An 18,074-nucleotide genomic window follows, 5' to 3' on the forward strand; every position below is an offset into this window, starting at 1 on the left:
CAGTATGGGCGTGAATGCGTACGGAGCACGCATTAAAATAAACTGTTTATGCTTCAATCTTTTCGGCACATAGCACATGAAGACCCAAAACACGCGCTATCCTAACGAAATCAAATGAAACCACAAATGGCAAGTCTGATGACAGCAGAAGATTATACTAACTTGATTGTAACAACATTTTAATTGTAGTATAGAACTAACTTATTCTGTGGTATTTAAAAATGTAGTATTTAGTATTTAGTTTACTTATATGTGTATACAGTAAATAAAGAATCTATCATACAATCAAATTTAGTCATTTACGTGAAAATAACGTATACGTCACGTTTTGCTTATTTCGCATGAATGTTGATTGGTGGTAATTCGCAATATTACTTCGACGATAGCTCAGTTATACTACTGAATTGGATGTTTCAAATTGTTGAGTTATTATGTAAAATAAAAATCGCGCACATTTCACTTCCGTTATTGTTTTTGAATAAAGTCCGTATTCTATTGATATTTTGCCAATCAATTAAATTTTCTAAGGATTGTGTTTTAACTAATCGCTTCATAAATCTATTGAATCGTGCGTTGGCCCAATGAAAATAACCTCCGTCAATGCCATGTGTGTGCGGCCATATGAAATTTGTCAAAATTGAGCCACAAGCTGCCACGCTGGCTGGGGTGAGAGAGCTGGGAAGAAAGAGGAGTGTTGACTGACGACATTTTGTGGTGCGTGCCGGCGCCTAATAAACTTCACGCACAGCTCAACTGAACTCACATCACAGCTCTCAGCTCAGTTGAGCTTGGCTCGTGGCAGAAGTGAGAAATTATGCTGACTGCTGAAATGTATGCAATAAAAATTTTTCAGCTCACGCACACACTTGAGCGCCTCGGTGCTCCCAATGATGGCCGCCATGGCGACGTCTATGGGAGCGTGGTGAGAAATGGCTGTCAGCTGACGCAGCAGCGCAGCAGCAGAGCGCGCGGCAGAGCAGCAGCAGCAGATTGAGGCAGCGGCACGTTGGGTAAATTTATTAATTTTCAAGCAGAATTTAGATGCGCTAAATGAGGCGAACTGCTCTTTCGGCATTTAGATGTTCGTTTGCCACTAGATATCAGCAATAACAACAACACACACACATACACACTGAGTCAGAGATTGCTGCATTAAGCTTCTCCCCATGCGTCTGCAATGCGGCGTACAATTTCATACTTAATCTGCGCTGCCGCCGCTTGGAAATTTAATTTGCTGCTGATTGATTACAAGCGATTTTGTGTAATGTCCCCAATGGCCCAGCGGACTAACGGATCTCTGTGTCCGGCTCCTGGCATGAGTCTGACTCCTAGCCATGGCCATGGCTATGGTTCTGAGTTTTGGGAATGGGAATAGAACAGCCGAATGGACGGACCATCGTCATGGTCACGACAGCTCCAGCTGTTGTTGTTGTTGCTGACGGTTGTGCTCATTGTTATTGCTCTTGTGCGCGCCATTTGACTTTTAACTGCTCACTTCTTTGGCCCACTCCATGTCCCATCTTGTGCCCATGCCTCCTCCAGCACGTCAGTTTTAGTGTCCCCACTGTGGCCTGATTGAATGCTTTTTTTTGGTAGCAACATCAAATTTATTTGCTTGTTCAACTCCATTGAATATGCGAGTGCAGCAACGTCACAAAGTTCTGTTTGCTCATGAATGCGCTTTTCTTAGCAATTTGTGAAATGCTCTTTAGCATTTTCTTTAATGACAACGCTCCAAATTAAATTCCTTGGCTGCGCTTCTCTTGCCTCCGTCTTCCTTTCTTTGTTTCTGCTCATTTTACTCAGCCGCGCGCGCGTTTCTTGTTAATTTATTGTCCTGAAATCGAAGGGCATTTATATATCTTAAAGTTTGCCAACTTCTTGTCATTCAGCCAATGGCTTTTATTGAGTTATTTCTTAGCATTTCAATGGATTTATCAGCGTTTGTACAGCATCTAGCTGCATTTTCTCTTCCTTTTTTTTTTTGTACTTCTCTGCGCTTCGTTTAGTTTTATAAATTAGCCTGAAATTCGATAGTTTGAGCAACGCAATAAAAGTAAAACGAGTTTAAACTATTTGAACACAAATTGTCTATAACTATTTTCATGGCAAATTTGGGAATAACTGACCCGATAACAATAACGTTGTTAGTTTTATTTTTGTGCAAAATTTTATCAATGCTATTCTTTTTGTTGCTGCTCTCCAGATTAATCGTAAGCGTAAGCGTATTTTAATATCACGTCAGGTCATAAAATTCTAAATTATAATACATAAAAGCGACCGCTTAATGGCGAAACCATCAAAAAACAAGACAAGTTCATTTCCATGAATTTATTTGCCGAAATTCCCATGTTCACAATTCCTGCTCAATGCCATATTTTACGAGTCTTTTTAACCAAGGATAACAATCGGAAATAATTTGACTTTCGCAAGCATTTTCTCCGTTCCATTTTTAATTGTCTTTGAGGTGTGTATTTCCCATATGAATGGTCCTCCATATCTTTTGTCAAACTACATTTAAAATGAATTTTATTACTCCCTTAAGCGCCCGCTCTTTGCTGTTACTGCTTCTGATGCTGCTGGTGGTATTGCAGCTGTGCTGTGGCTTTTTCTTCAGCTGTCTCTTCAGATGCTGACCTGCCGCAGCAAAGGAAGCATTTTTCCCTTTATGAGAAGGAAATGAGAAAGTGAAATGCGTAATTCCGGCTTCAATATTCCTTGGTTTCCATAATTGAAAATAAAATCCAACACACAGTCTCTCTGTATTTACATCCTCTCTCTCTCTCTCTCTCTCTTACTTATTGCCATGCATCCTTTTGGTGCGTGTTTCAACATCGCTTACTCTTAGTAGCCTCTACTAATTGAAGTAGATTTAAAACCAAATGGATGCTAATTTGCTCTATAGTAGCAGCAACACATTATGTATCGATGCTGTTCAAACGAACAAAGGGCTTATTCCAATTGAACAGATAGATTTCCTTCTTCTTGCTGACCACGTTCGACCCGAATTCAATTGTGTATTTGGCCTTCTAAACAGGCTAAAGCAGTTTGCAACATCAAGTGAGTTAATTTCCCAGGCATGAAGATGGATTTCATACCATATTAAGAACTGTTTCCAACTACTTATTGTCTATAGAAATATATGCTCCAAATGCAACTGAAATATAGCTACACCATCGATTCGATTGCAAGTGCATTTAGAACAATATATTGTGATATGCAGATGTGAGAGAGCGAGATATGATTTTGAACTTCAGAGTTGAGCAAATGCTAAATAAATTCACTCACAGAAGCAGTCTTATTATCGTGCTCACAAGTGAATGCGAGTGCATAAGGCAAACTGTGCGAAAAATGTTCGCTTTGTGAATCATTTTGTCCCTGCGGATGGTCTGAAAATGTGCATTCGATGCAGCTAAAGAAAAGCGTCTACGACAACGACAACCACGAGGATGATGATGATGATGATGATCACAAGCAAATTCGAAGAGGAGATGGAACCAAATATAGCTTGCTTGTAACTAAGCAAATTGCTTACTGGGAGACAAGAGGAACGTAACAGGAATACAAATCGATTGCATGTGCCTGTAAGCTGCATTAGACAGTTGCCAGTTGCCAGTTGAAAGAAGTTGCAAGCACAAGCGCATTTAATTGACAGGCACAAAGACGCATTGCGTATACGCACCATAGCAACCAGTGATTGCCATTTACCATTACCATTTACCTGTTCACCTTTGCCTGCATTCACTTTTCCCGTTTGTAAATGTAGATATTTAGATATTTGCATGCATGTTAGTCTGGTCACAGTGCATAACTAAATAAAAAGCTGAGCATAAAGAACGGTTGAACGGCGACCCTTCACCTCTAGGCTGCAAGCTACAAGCATTAATCTAAGCAAACAAAAGCGCGCTTCCCGTTCACATGTGAAGAGAGAGAGAATGAGAGAGAGATCTCGAATAAAGCCAGTTACTCTTATTCACATTGAATGGCATATAGCATGCACTAATTACGAGCACTATAGATGGATGGATGCTATTGCTGCTGAAGCGTTGAGGTCACCAACAGCTTCCCATTGCTGATGCTATTGCCGCTTTACTCCCTCTCTCTTCCCCTCTCCCCTTCCTCCGTCTGCACGTCCAGCAGCCAATCAAGTCTGTTTGCCCAAGCAAAGGTAAATTTCAAGGCATTGCAACTGCGGCTTTGTGGTCAGCTAACTCTTTGGGGGGCTGGCAAGTAGCAAAAGAAAAAAGCAAATGAAATAAAAGAAAAAAAATTAAGCAAGCGCCAGCTTTTGAATTGAGCCGAACTAGCAGAGAGTCTCTTCTACTACATTTTTTTTCTTTACTCCGTTTTTTTTAGTTGTATTTGTATTGCATACAATCAAAAGGGTTGGCGTTTATTTGCCAGCATGCAAAATGCAATAAACATGAATTTCAGTCCCGTTGCCATTAAACGAAGCATGCATTTTTGTGCAGCAGTTATAACACGACGAACCGAGCGAGGAAGCAAGCGAGCGACCAAAAGGAAAGGGATGCCATTGGAAGGCCAAAGAAAAATGCAACTGAGTGCCGGGCTTTGTTGTCCATTTACGTCAACAATTTCATTGAAGCTGTATACACACAATCACAGATACAGATACAGATACAGATACAGACACGGATACAGATACATTTACAGATACATTTGCAGCAGCAGCAAACCAGTCAAAGCCATAGCTGCTGTCGTTGCTGCTTCTGCTGCTGCTGCTATTTGCCAAGTAGTTTCAGATGGATACATAGATAAAATTGAACTGGGATTTGGGGATTGCACAAAAGTAACTGAGCAAATTTCCGCAGCTAGTTGAGCTTTGTGCTTGCTTGAGCTCGAGTCTTTCAGCTGCTGCCGCTACTGCTGCTTCTGTTACTGTTACTGTGCTGCTGCTAAAAACCAAGCAAATTGAATGCTGATGCAGAGCAACATCAACATCCCGACGGCGAGGCCACTAAAAGTTGCCCAAAACTGGCGCTGAGTGTGTGTTAAGTGCTCGCAATGCGTTCAATTTAAAGCATCGACCATAAAACAGCACCGTGTTCGGCAATTAAAGGCAGCCCAAGAATTGCATCAGCAGCAGCTCTGACTACATCTGCTGCTGCTGTGGCTGTTGCCAATGCCGCGTTGCTGCTGCTGCAATTTACAACAACAGGAAATTGCATGTGGCACTCGACGCTAATTCACACCGGAAAAGCAACGACGCACAAGCTGATGTCCGCGCTCGTTTGCTCGCTCGCTCGCTCTCTCTGGCAGGACATCTTATTGTCCATGAACTGTGCGCTCACTGGGGCACACACAGACACAGAGATAGAGATACACACACACACACTTGCATAAATTGCAATCTACACGCGCAGCGTTTTCATTTATTAATAATGCATTTGCCACTGCAAGCTCCCCTTGGAGCTTTCGTGCTCCTTGGACTCCGTTTCGTGTGCGTTTTTGTTTTCATTTGAGATTTGCCGTTGAGCCGCAAAGCCCAGCAACAACAACTACAACTACAATAGAAGCAGGAGTAGCAGCAGCAGGAGCAGCATCACTGACACTGCCAGCCACAGACACATTCATTTACCACAGATGCAGCTGTTTAAATCTTCATTAGGCGTGATTTCAAGTTTCAAATTAGCAGAGATTTTTCTCATTTTCTTATTGCGTTAATTTCTCACACGGCACACGTTTCTCTGCGGTTTCTCAATGTTGACTAACGCTAATTAGCCGAGAAAGCACAAAAGGAGCTGCCAACAACAGCAACTGCAAAATCATGGCATAAACCTTATTGAATTGCACATCGAAATTTAAAATTTAAATGAAACTCGGTCTGCTTTGGCAAATCATGAAATTAACTATTTATAATATGACTAAATTCAAATAATAAATTTATTAAGCATGCACACAGCGCAGCGCAATCAAATATGACTGGTTAAATATTAACAACTTGCACAAAGTATGCAAATGAATTGCTTAAAAATCTGCTAATTAATAATTGCACAGGAGACCAATACAAAAGCCAACTATGGGAATGGAAATTACTATACATACAGAGATAGAGAGAGAGAAAGGGAAATCACACAGATCAAATGCAGCTCGCAGTTTGCAGTGAAATGAATTATTATTGTAGTTGCATTTGACATTTATGTGCTTTGAGGTAAACTTGAGATTCCCTTACACTTCCTTCACGCCCACAAAACTGTGGCCAGCAGATGACAGCAAATATGTGGGCGTAAGATTCCGCAAAAGAGCAGACACAAACACACTTGAAACAAAAGTAGACGGAAGGTTAAATACCCTAGGAATCTTCGCATACCTGTTACACATTTGGCAACGAGTTCAAAATACCCGCCAGCAAGGGTATCGAAAGGTGATTCAGTTGTCGAGTGAAAGATTTATGCCCGACTGTTGCCATATCAGTTTAAACAATCTGCAACAATTTTTGGCAGCTTTCTAAATGACGATAGTTATCTTTTTGTTTGCTTGTTTTTGTCTCTTTATTTAATTCTATTTCTGCATTTTATTCTAAATCGAATTTTGTGTTACTATTTGGAATTAATTCAAACCTTTTTTGTGGCTTTTTTTGTATGCTGATTTTCACTTATCGCCTAACTGAACAAATAAATGGAGCTCATTCCACTATTTAACGCAAGCCGCAACTAATCCTATTTAAGTTTGAATGTTTTGGCCTAAATTGAATGTCGTCGAGTGTTTATTCTTATTTGCGATTGCGATGCGAATCTGATGCGATTCAATTTCATGTCAAATGATGGACTTGCGCTTATTTTTGTTTCCAGTTTCATTTATTTTCGTTTCGTTTATTTTTCTTCTTTTTTTGTGCGTTTTTAATAAAAGCATGACAAATTGTTTATTTTGACGTTTAAGTTTCAGCTTGCCTTTGTGTGTGGGTGCGTTGCTGTGTTTGTGCTTTTTAATACTTTGCATTTCACTTTTATTTCGGTTGTGCCAATCGATGGCATTAGTGGAAAATCAATTGAGCGATGGCAGCAATCAAAACCGTAAGCCATGAAACCAAAACCGCACATCAGTTTGTTGTAGACTCGCTCTCGATGAGTTCTTGTTGTTGTTGCCTGGTCTGTTGCCTGCCACAATGTGTGTGTGTGTGAGTGTGGGTGGGTGCCCCCCAATGTATGGGTGTTTATATATGTATACTGAGTATGTGTGTGTTTGCGTTTCAGCTTAAATTGCCTTTGACAGTTTGAAATATACGATTTTTATTCAATCTAGCACTTGTCCATATTATTTTTAGACAAAATACACTCGTACTCACACACTCTCATACATGCCCATAAATGTTATGCATACGCAGTGTTTGCCCGATGCCAGCCTGTTGCCACATCGACTCGTCCGGTTAGCACTTTGGCTAAGTGTTTCTCTCACTCATATTTGCCAAAAAACTTTAATGACACTTCCAAAACGCAGCAACGTGCTAATGAAATAATGAAAGGGGTTCGGCGCGTGTTTAGCATTTCTCATTTGGGGGTCTCCGATGAAAAGCGAAATTAATTATGCACTTTCGGTTTCAATGTCCACTTTGTGGACTCTAATTTAGGTTTTTGTATATTTCTCATGCACTTGGCCCACACGACAACAAAAACAACAACAACAACAACAAGCTCAACTCAAGGCATTTGCATTAAGTTTTTCACTTTTTTTCTTTCTTTTTTATTGCCGAGTCGCATTTACCTATCTTCTTTCAGGTAGCCATAGCGCAGTTGTCATTGCCGTCGTCGTTGTCATTGTTTTTTTTTGTTTTGTGGTTGCTGTTGTTTTGTACTAAATTACGTGCAACTATTTTTTATGCGCATTTTGTTTGGCTTTGTTTCTGGTGAAAATTCTCACTGCGTATCACAACAAAATTTATCACTTTCATTTGAATGGGTTCCAAAACTAAATAAAAACGGAAAAAAGACCAAAAAATAAAAAATTGTGGCAATAAATTGAACCAAGTCTACATACATATAGAAATGGAAAGCTTCATCAGAGCATCAGAGGAGGTTACTGAACTTTGCCATGGGAACTTTTCTGCAGACACGTTCTGGGCATAGTTTTTTTTTCTCTTGGTTTCGTTGCAGGCTCTCTTCTGGCCGAAAGTTGATAAAGAAATACGGAGTGTTTGAGGCATTTAACGAGCTAATAACTGGGTAATTTTATACTGTCAGTTTCACAGCAGATTGTTAATTTATTTTAATGAAAATACAAACACGTTCCAAACGGCATTTTGGTAGAACCAAAACACGGCAGAAATGCTCGCAAAACTGAAATACAAACATGTTTATATGCGCACTTAACATTAATTTCACTTTCTTCCACTCTCACACACACACGCACATGTGTGGAGACAATGAGGCAGACAGAGAGACAAAGATACACAGACAGCTTTAATAGCGTTGAAGAAAGAAGGGAAAAAAATAAAACATGTTTGATATCAACATAATTAGTCACGTAGTTGTTATGTTTGTTTTAATGCGACGACGAACGCGTTCATAATGTGGCATTATCATTATGCGACTCGCAGCAGCAGAAGCGACAGCAGCATCTATAGATGCGTGAAGGTAGCGGCGCATTAATCCAAAAATGTTATAAAATAAACAAATTACCCATAAAGATGTGTAGCAGCAGTAGCTCTATAAATAGACACAACAAAACCTCCTCGCATGAGAGACGATTTTACTTTCAAATTATTCGGTAAGTGGCCGAAAGAATGCAAAACTCAAATAATTCATAGTTAATTTTATTACTGCACAACAAATTAAACGCTTGAAAGTGTGCAGAATTCCGTGAGTTGCCATTTTGGAACTTTTGCATATTATTCACAAAAATGTATTTCAGACTTCTTATTGTTATTATAAATAATAATTACAATGCTGCGGCGCAGTTGCGCTGAACAATGCGCAGCATGTGGGAAAAATACTACAGAAGCCGCTAAGTAGTCAGAGAAACAAGAAAAAAAAAGTGTAGAAGAGACAAGATTGTATCTAATAGGAACGTTGATACAATGCGAAGAAAAATGTGTGTGTGGAAGATTTATGCAGTCGCCGCAGAGCCACAGAACTTTCACAGAAAGTTCACAAACCACCAGCAGCAGCCACAATTCAGCGAGAGACAGAGCGTCAAAAGAAAAAGACTGAAAGACAGACAGACGGACAGACACAGAGTCTGGCTACGTGAGACGCATGCGCATGCGTCTGGGGAGACTTGGAAGAAGTCTTGGAGTCTGGTCGCCGACTTGAATCTGTTGCCGAAAGTAAAATTAAGTGCAGCAGAAGAAGGCGTGAAAATTGTGCAGAGCCCTGCTGTTGTTTGCCTGCCTGCCACGTTGGGGCGTGCAGCATTTTGTGGTATAATGAACACTGAGTGACTAACAACTTCAGCTTTTGCATGCGGCAAGTTGAAACGCGCATGACAAACGCGTCGGGCACGTAATTTGTGTCGCTGTGGAGCGCCGTCTCTTTACCTCTTTCGTCTCTCTCCTCCGTTGCCACAACGGAACTGAGTTCCAAAAAAGCGAACGTTAGTTATGAATATGAGTTTGTGTGTTAGCAAGACAAGAACTATGCGTTGACCTTGCGCTAAAAAGAAAGAAGAAACAAGTGAAAAATAAAAGAGTGTGTCTTGTGTGTCTTGTATGTCTTGAAGCAAGGTACATTCCATGTCTGTAGTCTGTCGTCTGTCGCGACGACTCCAACTGGAGTCTTTGTGTGGGGATTTTTGACAGAAATGGGCGAAAGCTGTATGCCATTTTTGGTTATTTTCACCCACGGTCGTCAAATGTAGTGCTCGCGTCTGGCTTAAACGATGAAAGCGCTGACTACAACAGCCCAGCAACAACAGCAACAACAAGACAAGAAGAAGAGTAACAGCAGCAATGACAACAACAACAAATGCTGACACTCAGTTTGCTGGCCATTTATCAAAAGCTGCAATTGAAATGCCCAACGCATTTGACTTAGAAAACAACGCATACTAAATAAAGCGAAACACTAGGCAGTCAAGCATCTGCTGACTGACTAAGATATACCCTAGAGAGAGCTAAAAGAAAATTAAAGCAAGAAAGCTACATTCGAGTGTGCAAATAATTTTAAGTAAACCAAACTTATATTCTATATGAACATTAAAATATCATTTTGCAAATATACTGAATTTATATACTGAAAAAGCACTAACATACCAATCAATATAACTAAAATTATGCGGTATTTATAAAACATACAAAATTTATATACTGGAAAAATACTAAAATACACATTTTCAATCAAAGCAAAATAGTGCGGTATTATTTATAGATCATACAAAACTTAAATACTAAAATATACCAAATGCTGTATATAAGATAATGTTTCTGGAGAATAATAAAGTAAACATGGCGGTACAACACCGAAATCAAGAAAATAATCTTCGTTAGTCGCGAAAAAACGTAATTACTATGTAAGCTTTGCTCAAAATTTCTTTTTGGCATCCGGATAAAGTATGAGAGAAAATGTATTTGAATGGAGTTCTATAACTACGTAGATATATGGGCTCTAGGTTCGCATCTGGCAGTGCTTAGTTTACTACTTCAATTGGTATTTTCCAACTGCAGTCGTATAAATACTGAAAGCAATTCCTTTTTATACTATTTGCAGGTACGATCTACGTCCGCTGTATACAAATGATGGCACAGCTCTCTTTACCAAGATACTGCGAACTGCTGCGGGGAGCATAGATATAAAAGAAGAGAAAAAAAAACTAGATAACTTGACCAATTCGGCAGATGTCCATATAAGACGCCTGTCATAAAAAGGAAAATATATCTCAATAAAAACGAAATCCCAATTTTTTTCTTGTTGTTGTTTTGCTCTTTATGCAGCTTGTTGTTGTTGTTGTTTTTTGTGATTTTGTTCTTTTCTGCTTGTTTGTTTGCTGTCTCTCTGGGCACACACATTGAAACACTAATGTAGTGAAATAATTTTCGTTAATCGAAAGTAGCGACGCACGTTTAACAACTCCGTGTGGAGGGCCAGCGACACGCTGCGCTCATAAAAAGACAATAAAAAAGTGACATTTTGGCCGAAATATACAGTTGGCCATAAAGTGACGAAGGCAAGACGGACGGATGGATGGACGAACGGAAAAGTCAGTGGTCAGTGGCCAGGGCCAGCCATCAACGGCCAAACGGGACGGCGGTCAGACAGAAATCAAATCAGAGCCAAAGTGGAAAACAACAACAAACAAGTAACGACTAACAGGCAAACGGCCAAACAGTCGAATGGCCAAATGGCAATATTGACAATTTATTTGGCTGACAACTTGAGTTTGGAATCTTTATTTGGTGTCTCTGTGCCCACACACACGCAAACAACAACGTGTGTGTGCCGGACCGGTGTGTGATTGTGAGTGTGTGAATTAAGAAAAGTGCTTTATAAGTGCTGCTCCATCAAAATCAAACTCTGGAGGCTCAGCAAAACGAAAGTAGTTCTATGCTCGCCTATTAACTTTGAGTTTTGCTGCTGAAATGAAAACATAATTACATGGCCAAGATACCGCGCCATGGCACATTCACTCTCCACACCAACACCAACACCGACACCGACAACAGCAACAACACGAACAACATTTTCATAATGCCAAATCGAAAAAAACTGCGCGGCATGTCAACAGCCTGCGGCTAAAGACGTTGTCGTCCCGTCGCTACATCGCAGTCCGTCCGTCTGTCTGTCCGTCCGGAGAACGGCAGCCAAGGCACGACATGAAGCGTCGGGTTGGCTTCATTAAAGCCGCATGAAGACATAAAACTCAACTGAAGAAGATTTATTTAACAGTAACAAAATTCGCAGGCCGGCGACAAACTTGGCTAGAACGCCACACAACAACAACAACAACAACAACAAAATCAGCAACTACAGTAAACTAGTCTGCGCTCTTGGCCGTCAGCTTTCATGCGGTTTAGATTCTTTCCGTTGTTGTTTTTGCTGCTGTCTTTCATTTAGGCAGCGCATTTTGTAGCTATTTCTATTTTTTACTTTTAGCATTTCTTTGTCTATTTTTTATGACTTTTTAATTTCCGCGCGAAGAAAGAAAAGAAAAGGGTATCAAATTAACGCGAGTAATGAATTGCTTTTGCACATTTAATCAAAAAGTTTGAAGAGTAAATTAATGAAACTCTAAATTCGATGTTATTAAGCCAATAAATTTAAGAATAATTATTATTATTTTGATAAATTCTGAATACACCACGAATTGTTCTAAGAAGAGCATTTTAGCTTCGTTGTACAATTTTTTCTTGCCACTTCACGATGCTTCGCTTCTCAGATCTTCTCGCTTCTCGCTTGTCTCTTTCTTTTTGATTACTTTGTTATTACTCGATGACACTTTAAGCTTCAACGTTGTCGCCTGTGTCTTCGGATTCGGTTTATTTGTTGCTCCATGCGATTTTTTTTATTAATTTCGCGTTTTCTAGGTCAATTCCGCAAACGGAAGCAGTTTGACCAGAATAAACTTTTTCCACTTTTGGCTTTTATTTTTTGTGTGCGACCGCGCAGGGCCGAGAGACAAACACAGACAAACTCATAGATAGTCGTCATACAGCGCATTTGGCTGGGCGCCTTTGTTAGCGGCTTTTCTTAGCACATTATTTATTATGTTTTTTTTTTTTTTGTTGCTTTTTTGCCAAACTTTCTTTGTCAAACGATTTTTGGTGGCAATGTGAATGGGTTGGGCGCAAAAAAAAAAAAGACTAAGAAATAATAATAATAAAAAGAAAACTATGCATAGAAAAAGAAATGAGTTATAAGACTTTTGCAATAATTAACTTTGTATGCTCGAGTCATTGTGAGTTTTTATTGAATAGAATTTACAACACAAAACTAAACAAAAAAAAAATAGATTGAAACTGGCGGGGGTCTATACAGTCTTCTACAGTCTAGGGTCTGGCCTATACAAAAAAAAAAAAAAAACAAAAACAGAAAAAAAAGAACTGGCAGATTTGGCAGCGATTAATGCCAAGTAACTTGAATTTGGTAAATAGAAAATGAAATAAGCTGATCACAGAGAGCAGAGCGGAGCGTGGCAAATCGAATCGAATGCCAACGAAATCAATAAGAAATTAAGTTGAAGAAGAGCAAGCGCAAAAAAACAGTGCATAAAATACGGACACATCGCATGCCATATATATGTATATAGTATAAGCCAAAAGCTCTGGCCATCTTTTTCTTTTTCTCTTTTTTCAGGTCGAACTGAGCAAAATAAAAAATAAAAGAATACAACTAAAACAACAAAAACACATTGACAAAATAATTAAATAATAGCCCTGGGGCGCAGTCAGGCGTTGCAGTCGCATTCGAATTCGCACTCGCATCCGAAGTCCGAGTCGCAATCGTAGTGCACACAGAGAGCAATACTAATAGAAGCATATTTTCCTCCACTTGAAAAATAAAGCAGCAGAAGCAAAAGCAGCAACAGCAACAAAAACGGAAAATGTCCGAGCAGCAGCGACAGCAAAGCCGCTTGGCTTTTAAGAACGACTGCAAAAAAATAAATAAAGATACAAAAAAACCAAAAAAAAAAGATACTGTAGTATATAAAAGAAACATGAATAAATAAAATTAAATGCAGCATGCCCACTTAAGAGATGAGCATGCAATTTTAAATAAGAATTAAAAGCACAAAACTGTTAAATGAAGATGCAATGCCAAGAGGAGTGAAACGAAGCGTAGACGACAAGTAAAAGCTATGGAAGACGAGGGCGAAGGCTAGGGTGGGAAAAGGGAATGGAAGGGAAAACCTTGGCTCAAAACGACAACATTCTGTGAGGCTAACTGAATTTTCTTCTGTTCTCTGTATACACTTTTTCCATATTAAGCATTCACTACTCAGTAGTAGTCTGTAGACAGAATTCGGCATTCCATTTGTCCATTGAGCGAACTTCTGATGCGACGACGACGACGTCCACTTCAGGGACAATGCGAGAGTACTTCGTTGGAAAACTGACAGCCTCCAGCGGCAGCAACAGCAGCAGTAAATGAAAATCTCTAGCCGAATGTTCAATTACAAAATTGATTACCATTGAAAATTGAAAATTAAGTACAGTTTTGAGTTTTCAGCATAATTGCAGTTGATTTGTGTGCTGCTTGCCGCTTCTTGCCTGCCATCGAATGGGAACGAGGCGTGGACTTGGCCAGAACTTGCAGTGTCATTAGAAGCGGCTTGATTAGGGGTTCTCTCACTCACCCATTGTATTTCCGAGACTGTGTGTGTGTCAGTGTGTTTGTGTGTTTGATTTCAGATGGTACTATAAATGATTAAGTGAAAAAGACAAAGTCAATTGTGAACCGACATTGCTTGGCCTCTAGAGAGCCAATCAAGCCGAACGTCAGCTTAATTTCATTTAACGTTCAAGTAGCATTATACACCAAGAATCACCGCACAGCAACTTTGATTCTGTCCACAGCTAAAGCAACTATAACTTAAAAGCTGCCAGCACTTGTAATACCCTCTAATTGCTGGCAAACGCACATAAATTATGAGCTTAGCGACAAGAAGCCGAAAGAAATGCATTTGAAAAGCAAACGATTCTGAATATACACTACTTAAGTGGGCATTACAGGGTATTAACAACAAACTGCTTAGCAGAATTACAGCCTAAAAGACGACAAGGCGAACGCAAATTCGTTTTGCATTATTTCGTTTCGTTTCGTTCGCTTCGCATTTCGATTGCTTTTTGCCTTTTGCCGTTGCTTTGATTTTTGTTCTTTTTTCTCTGTGTATGTTTGTGTGTGTTGTCGGTTCTGTTGATTTGGTTTATCATCAATTTTATTGTCACTAGGCATTTACGAGCGATTATTTTAGTTGTTGGTTTTTATGGCCGCTGTCGCTGAATGTTTTTGGCTGTGTTGTCGTTCATGTTTATCGTTTGCCTCTTGCCTCTTGCCTCTGACTGTTTGCCGCTTGCCCCACATCACTTAGCCAGTTGCCAATTGGCAGTTTGACTGTGATTATGTCTAAAAGCCACGGCCTAAAGCAGCACTAGCACTCTGTGTGTATTTAATTTATAGTTAAACCAAACGCCAAATTTTTGATTTATTGGTCAAAAGGTTATTGACCATTATGTTGCCCATTTAACTTGGCCTGTAATATTTGCGATTACAGCTGCTGTTGTTATTCCAGTTATCGTCGATGTTCTTGCCATCGCCATCGTCATTGCCATTGATCAATAGCATTGGGCGTAACGTTGACAATTGCATCGTTGCATCGCAGTCATTGAATTTGTTATCGTTGCTCTTATTCGTTGGTGTTGTTGTTGTTGTAGTTGTTGTAGTTGTTGTAGTCGTCGCCGACAATAAATTTCAGCGCTAAATGCATAAAATGTTTACAAAGCCATTCACAAAGCGATAAATCAAATTATGGCCCAGCCAATTGCAGCCACAATTAGCAAAGCAAATTGCTAAGCTGCCATAGAAATACCCTGTAACTAATTGATAATAAGTAATCATTGTACTTGGCTCAAAATCGAAGCATATAATTTAATTTCAAAGAAATAAATATTATTGAAAATCCATTAATGGTTTTGCTCTAATAAACCATAGACAACATTGAGATATAATAACTAATAAACAATTCTTAATTACGAAAGCAATCAGCAGCCAATAATTCATTAACTGCAAGCGTATTGAATTTCTTTAATTATGCCAACTGAAGTCTGAACGGTGTCTGAATAAGAATGCCAGAAATATTGAGTACCTCATGAGCCGGCAAATGTTTCCTTCTCATGACACACTTTGTGGCAAGCCAGCTCTCGGAAAGTGTTGTAAAATAACAACAACAACAATAATAACAGCATCGCGCTGAAGAGTAATAAGAACAACAAACAGAAGAAGAGGTATATAACAACAACTTGAATGCAATTGTTGCACATTTTTACTTATGATACGTTGGCACATTTCGTTTGCTTCTATTCTGTTATGTTCTGTTCTGTTGCACACACACACAGAGATTGCGGTTAAACATGCGGCAAGAAAAGCACAAAAGCTGAAACAGCGGCAGCAACAACAAATAAAAGAAGAGCCTGAAGAGGCTTGGTGAGAATACTTATTCAAGGCCCGGCCCAAAAACACGCACCACAGTTGCATGAAAAGAGCCAAGAGCTGCGAACGAATGATTCTTCAAACGGTAAAATGCGTGCTCACATGGGACGACCTCCAGTTGCAGTCGCAATCGATGGCGATGGCGATGTGGCGAGATGTTGGGGCAGAAGTTGAGAACTGGGAACTGGGAACTGGGGAGTCTGCATTGCAATCGGAGTTGGAGTCGGAGTCGAAGAAATCGAGTCACACACAAGCGGGACAAGTTGCTTGGAAACTTTTGCTTATTTAACTGTTTCGGTTTCTTGAAGATGTCGTGTCGTGTTGCCACTTAGAACGGGGCAAGCAATGCGCAGGCGCGCAGCATGCAACATCTTTTCATCTTGTTGTTGTTTTTTTTTTTTTTGTTCTCTTCGCTGTCAATAGCAAGTGGCAGTCAAAGTCTCTCTCTCAATCCCGCAGTAGTTTACTGTAACAACAGCAACAACGAGAACAACAACGTTGCTCGCTTTAACTGTTCGCTGCAGGCAGCATTAGAGATTGTTAACCAGCTGGCTAACTGACTTTGACTGCAACTACTTCAACAGTCAGTCGTCAAGTGAACAGAGTCTGTGTCTCTGCGTCTCCCTCTTTCTTTCACTGTCTTTGTCTCAGTCTCTCTCGCTTGCCATCAGTGTCTGTCTTTCTGTCCCCCTGCCTGTTGTTATAGTGATTGAAGTGTAGCGTCGATACAAGTGCATTTCACTTCTACTTCAACGCGTATTCTTGCAGCAAATTAAATGGCTGCAACGCTGCCCCACGGCATTGATAATATTGATGTTGACGTTGATGTTGATGATTGTCGTGGTTGTTGTTGTTGTTGTTGCTGCTGTTGCTGCTGCTGCTGTTTAACCAGCATTTAACCTAAGCCGATTTACGATTTATGTGAGAGGCAGCAGCGAAGTCTCTCGCTCCGTCTGCTTCTCTCTCTATATATGTACCTGATGATGTCCAAAACGACAGCGACCATACCTCAATAACCCGCTGCCTCTTTGTCTATTTGAACGTCTCATTAGCATGTGGGTGCCCCAAGTCCATGTGCGTGTGTGTGTGTGCCTGTGTTTGTGCTTCTGGCCCGATTATGCTGGAGCAGCCACAAAGATGTGAATGCGTTTAGGTTGCTGATAATGATGACCAAGCTGTTTATGTCAGAGTTTTGAACGTTTCCTTAGAACTTGCCGTTGTTCTATTATACTACACATCTTAGAAGCTGCAACGTCAGCAGTTAGCAGCAGTTGCAATCATTGTCTGCGTCACCCCATAACGGTGCATGCAACGGTGCGTAATTGAAATGTCACTACTTTGGATCCCATAATTGTGGTGACAGCGGCAAGTGTGGGCGGCCGGTCATCGGCTGGGTTGGGCTGCTCTGCTTTGCATTATCTATAAATGAGAGAGAGAAATACATTTGTTAGTTGAAAAACAACACAACTGCATATTAAATGCACATCCATTAAGTTCGAATGCCCTTCGGCCAAAAATCCAATTACCGACCACAAGGGGCGACCATCATAGACATCATCAACGGTTGGATTGGGCAAGTGTTGCAGCTAGTGCTGGTCAGGTCAACATGTTATTATTGACAAATGGAAATGTCAGAATGAAAAATTAACCGAAAATCAACAGCCCAACACAACTCAATACAACACACAACAACAATGACAATTGAAAATGTCAAAATTCGCACGTCCAAACAGCAGCAGCAACGAGCTGCAACGAGCGGCAACGAGAAGCTCGAGGTAATGGCCAAAACAAGCGTCACATTGCTGCGAAATTGCCAGAAATATGGGCTGCTGCTACACCACACCCTTCAACGCTTCGCTCCCCACCCCTCTGGGCTGTTGCCCCGAAAAATGCATAGTAACAAAAGTTGCGCGAATGAAACGGGCAACCAAATTGACACTGGCCAACACCAAAGGCGCAACAACAATGGCAGCACTA

General features: G+C 40.2%; 1 protein-coding gene across 1 annotated transcript; it reads right to left on the reverse strand.

Annotated features, from left to right (window-relative positions):
* Nucleotides 1-6,503: 6,503 nt before the first annotated feature.
* On the reverse strand, nt 6,504-7,061 carry LOC132792969 (uncharacterized). Its single transcript, XM_060802511.1, has 2 exons — nt 6,944-7,061; nt 6,504-6,911 (listed from the first exon to the last, which is right to left on the reverse strand). Exons 1-2 carry the CDS (start codon nt 7,059-7,061, stop codon nt 6,778-6,780), a joined length of 252 nt encoding a protein of 83 aa, XP_060658494.1. The 3' UTR covers nt 6,504-6,777.
* Nucleotides 7,062-18,074: the final 11,013 nt, after the last annotated feature.

This window comes from Drosophila nasuta, chromosome 3 (genome assembly GCF_023558535.2).
Source record: "Drosophila nasuta strain 15112-1781.00 chromosome 3, ASM2355853v1, whole genome shotgun sequence".
In the NCBI taxonomy this organism is placed as follows: Eukaryota; Metazoa; Arthropoda; class Insecta; order Diptera; family Drosophilidae; genus Drosophila; species Drosophila nasuta.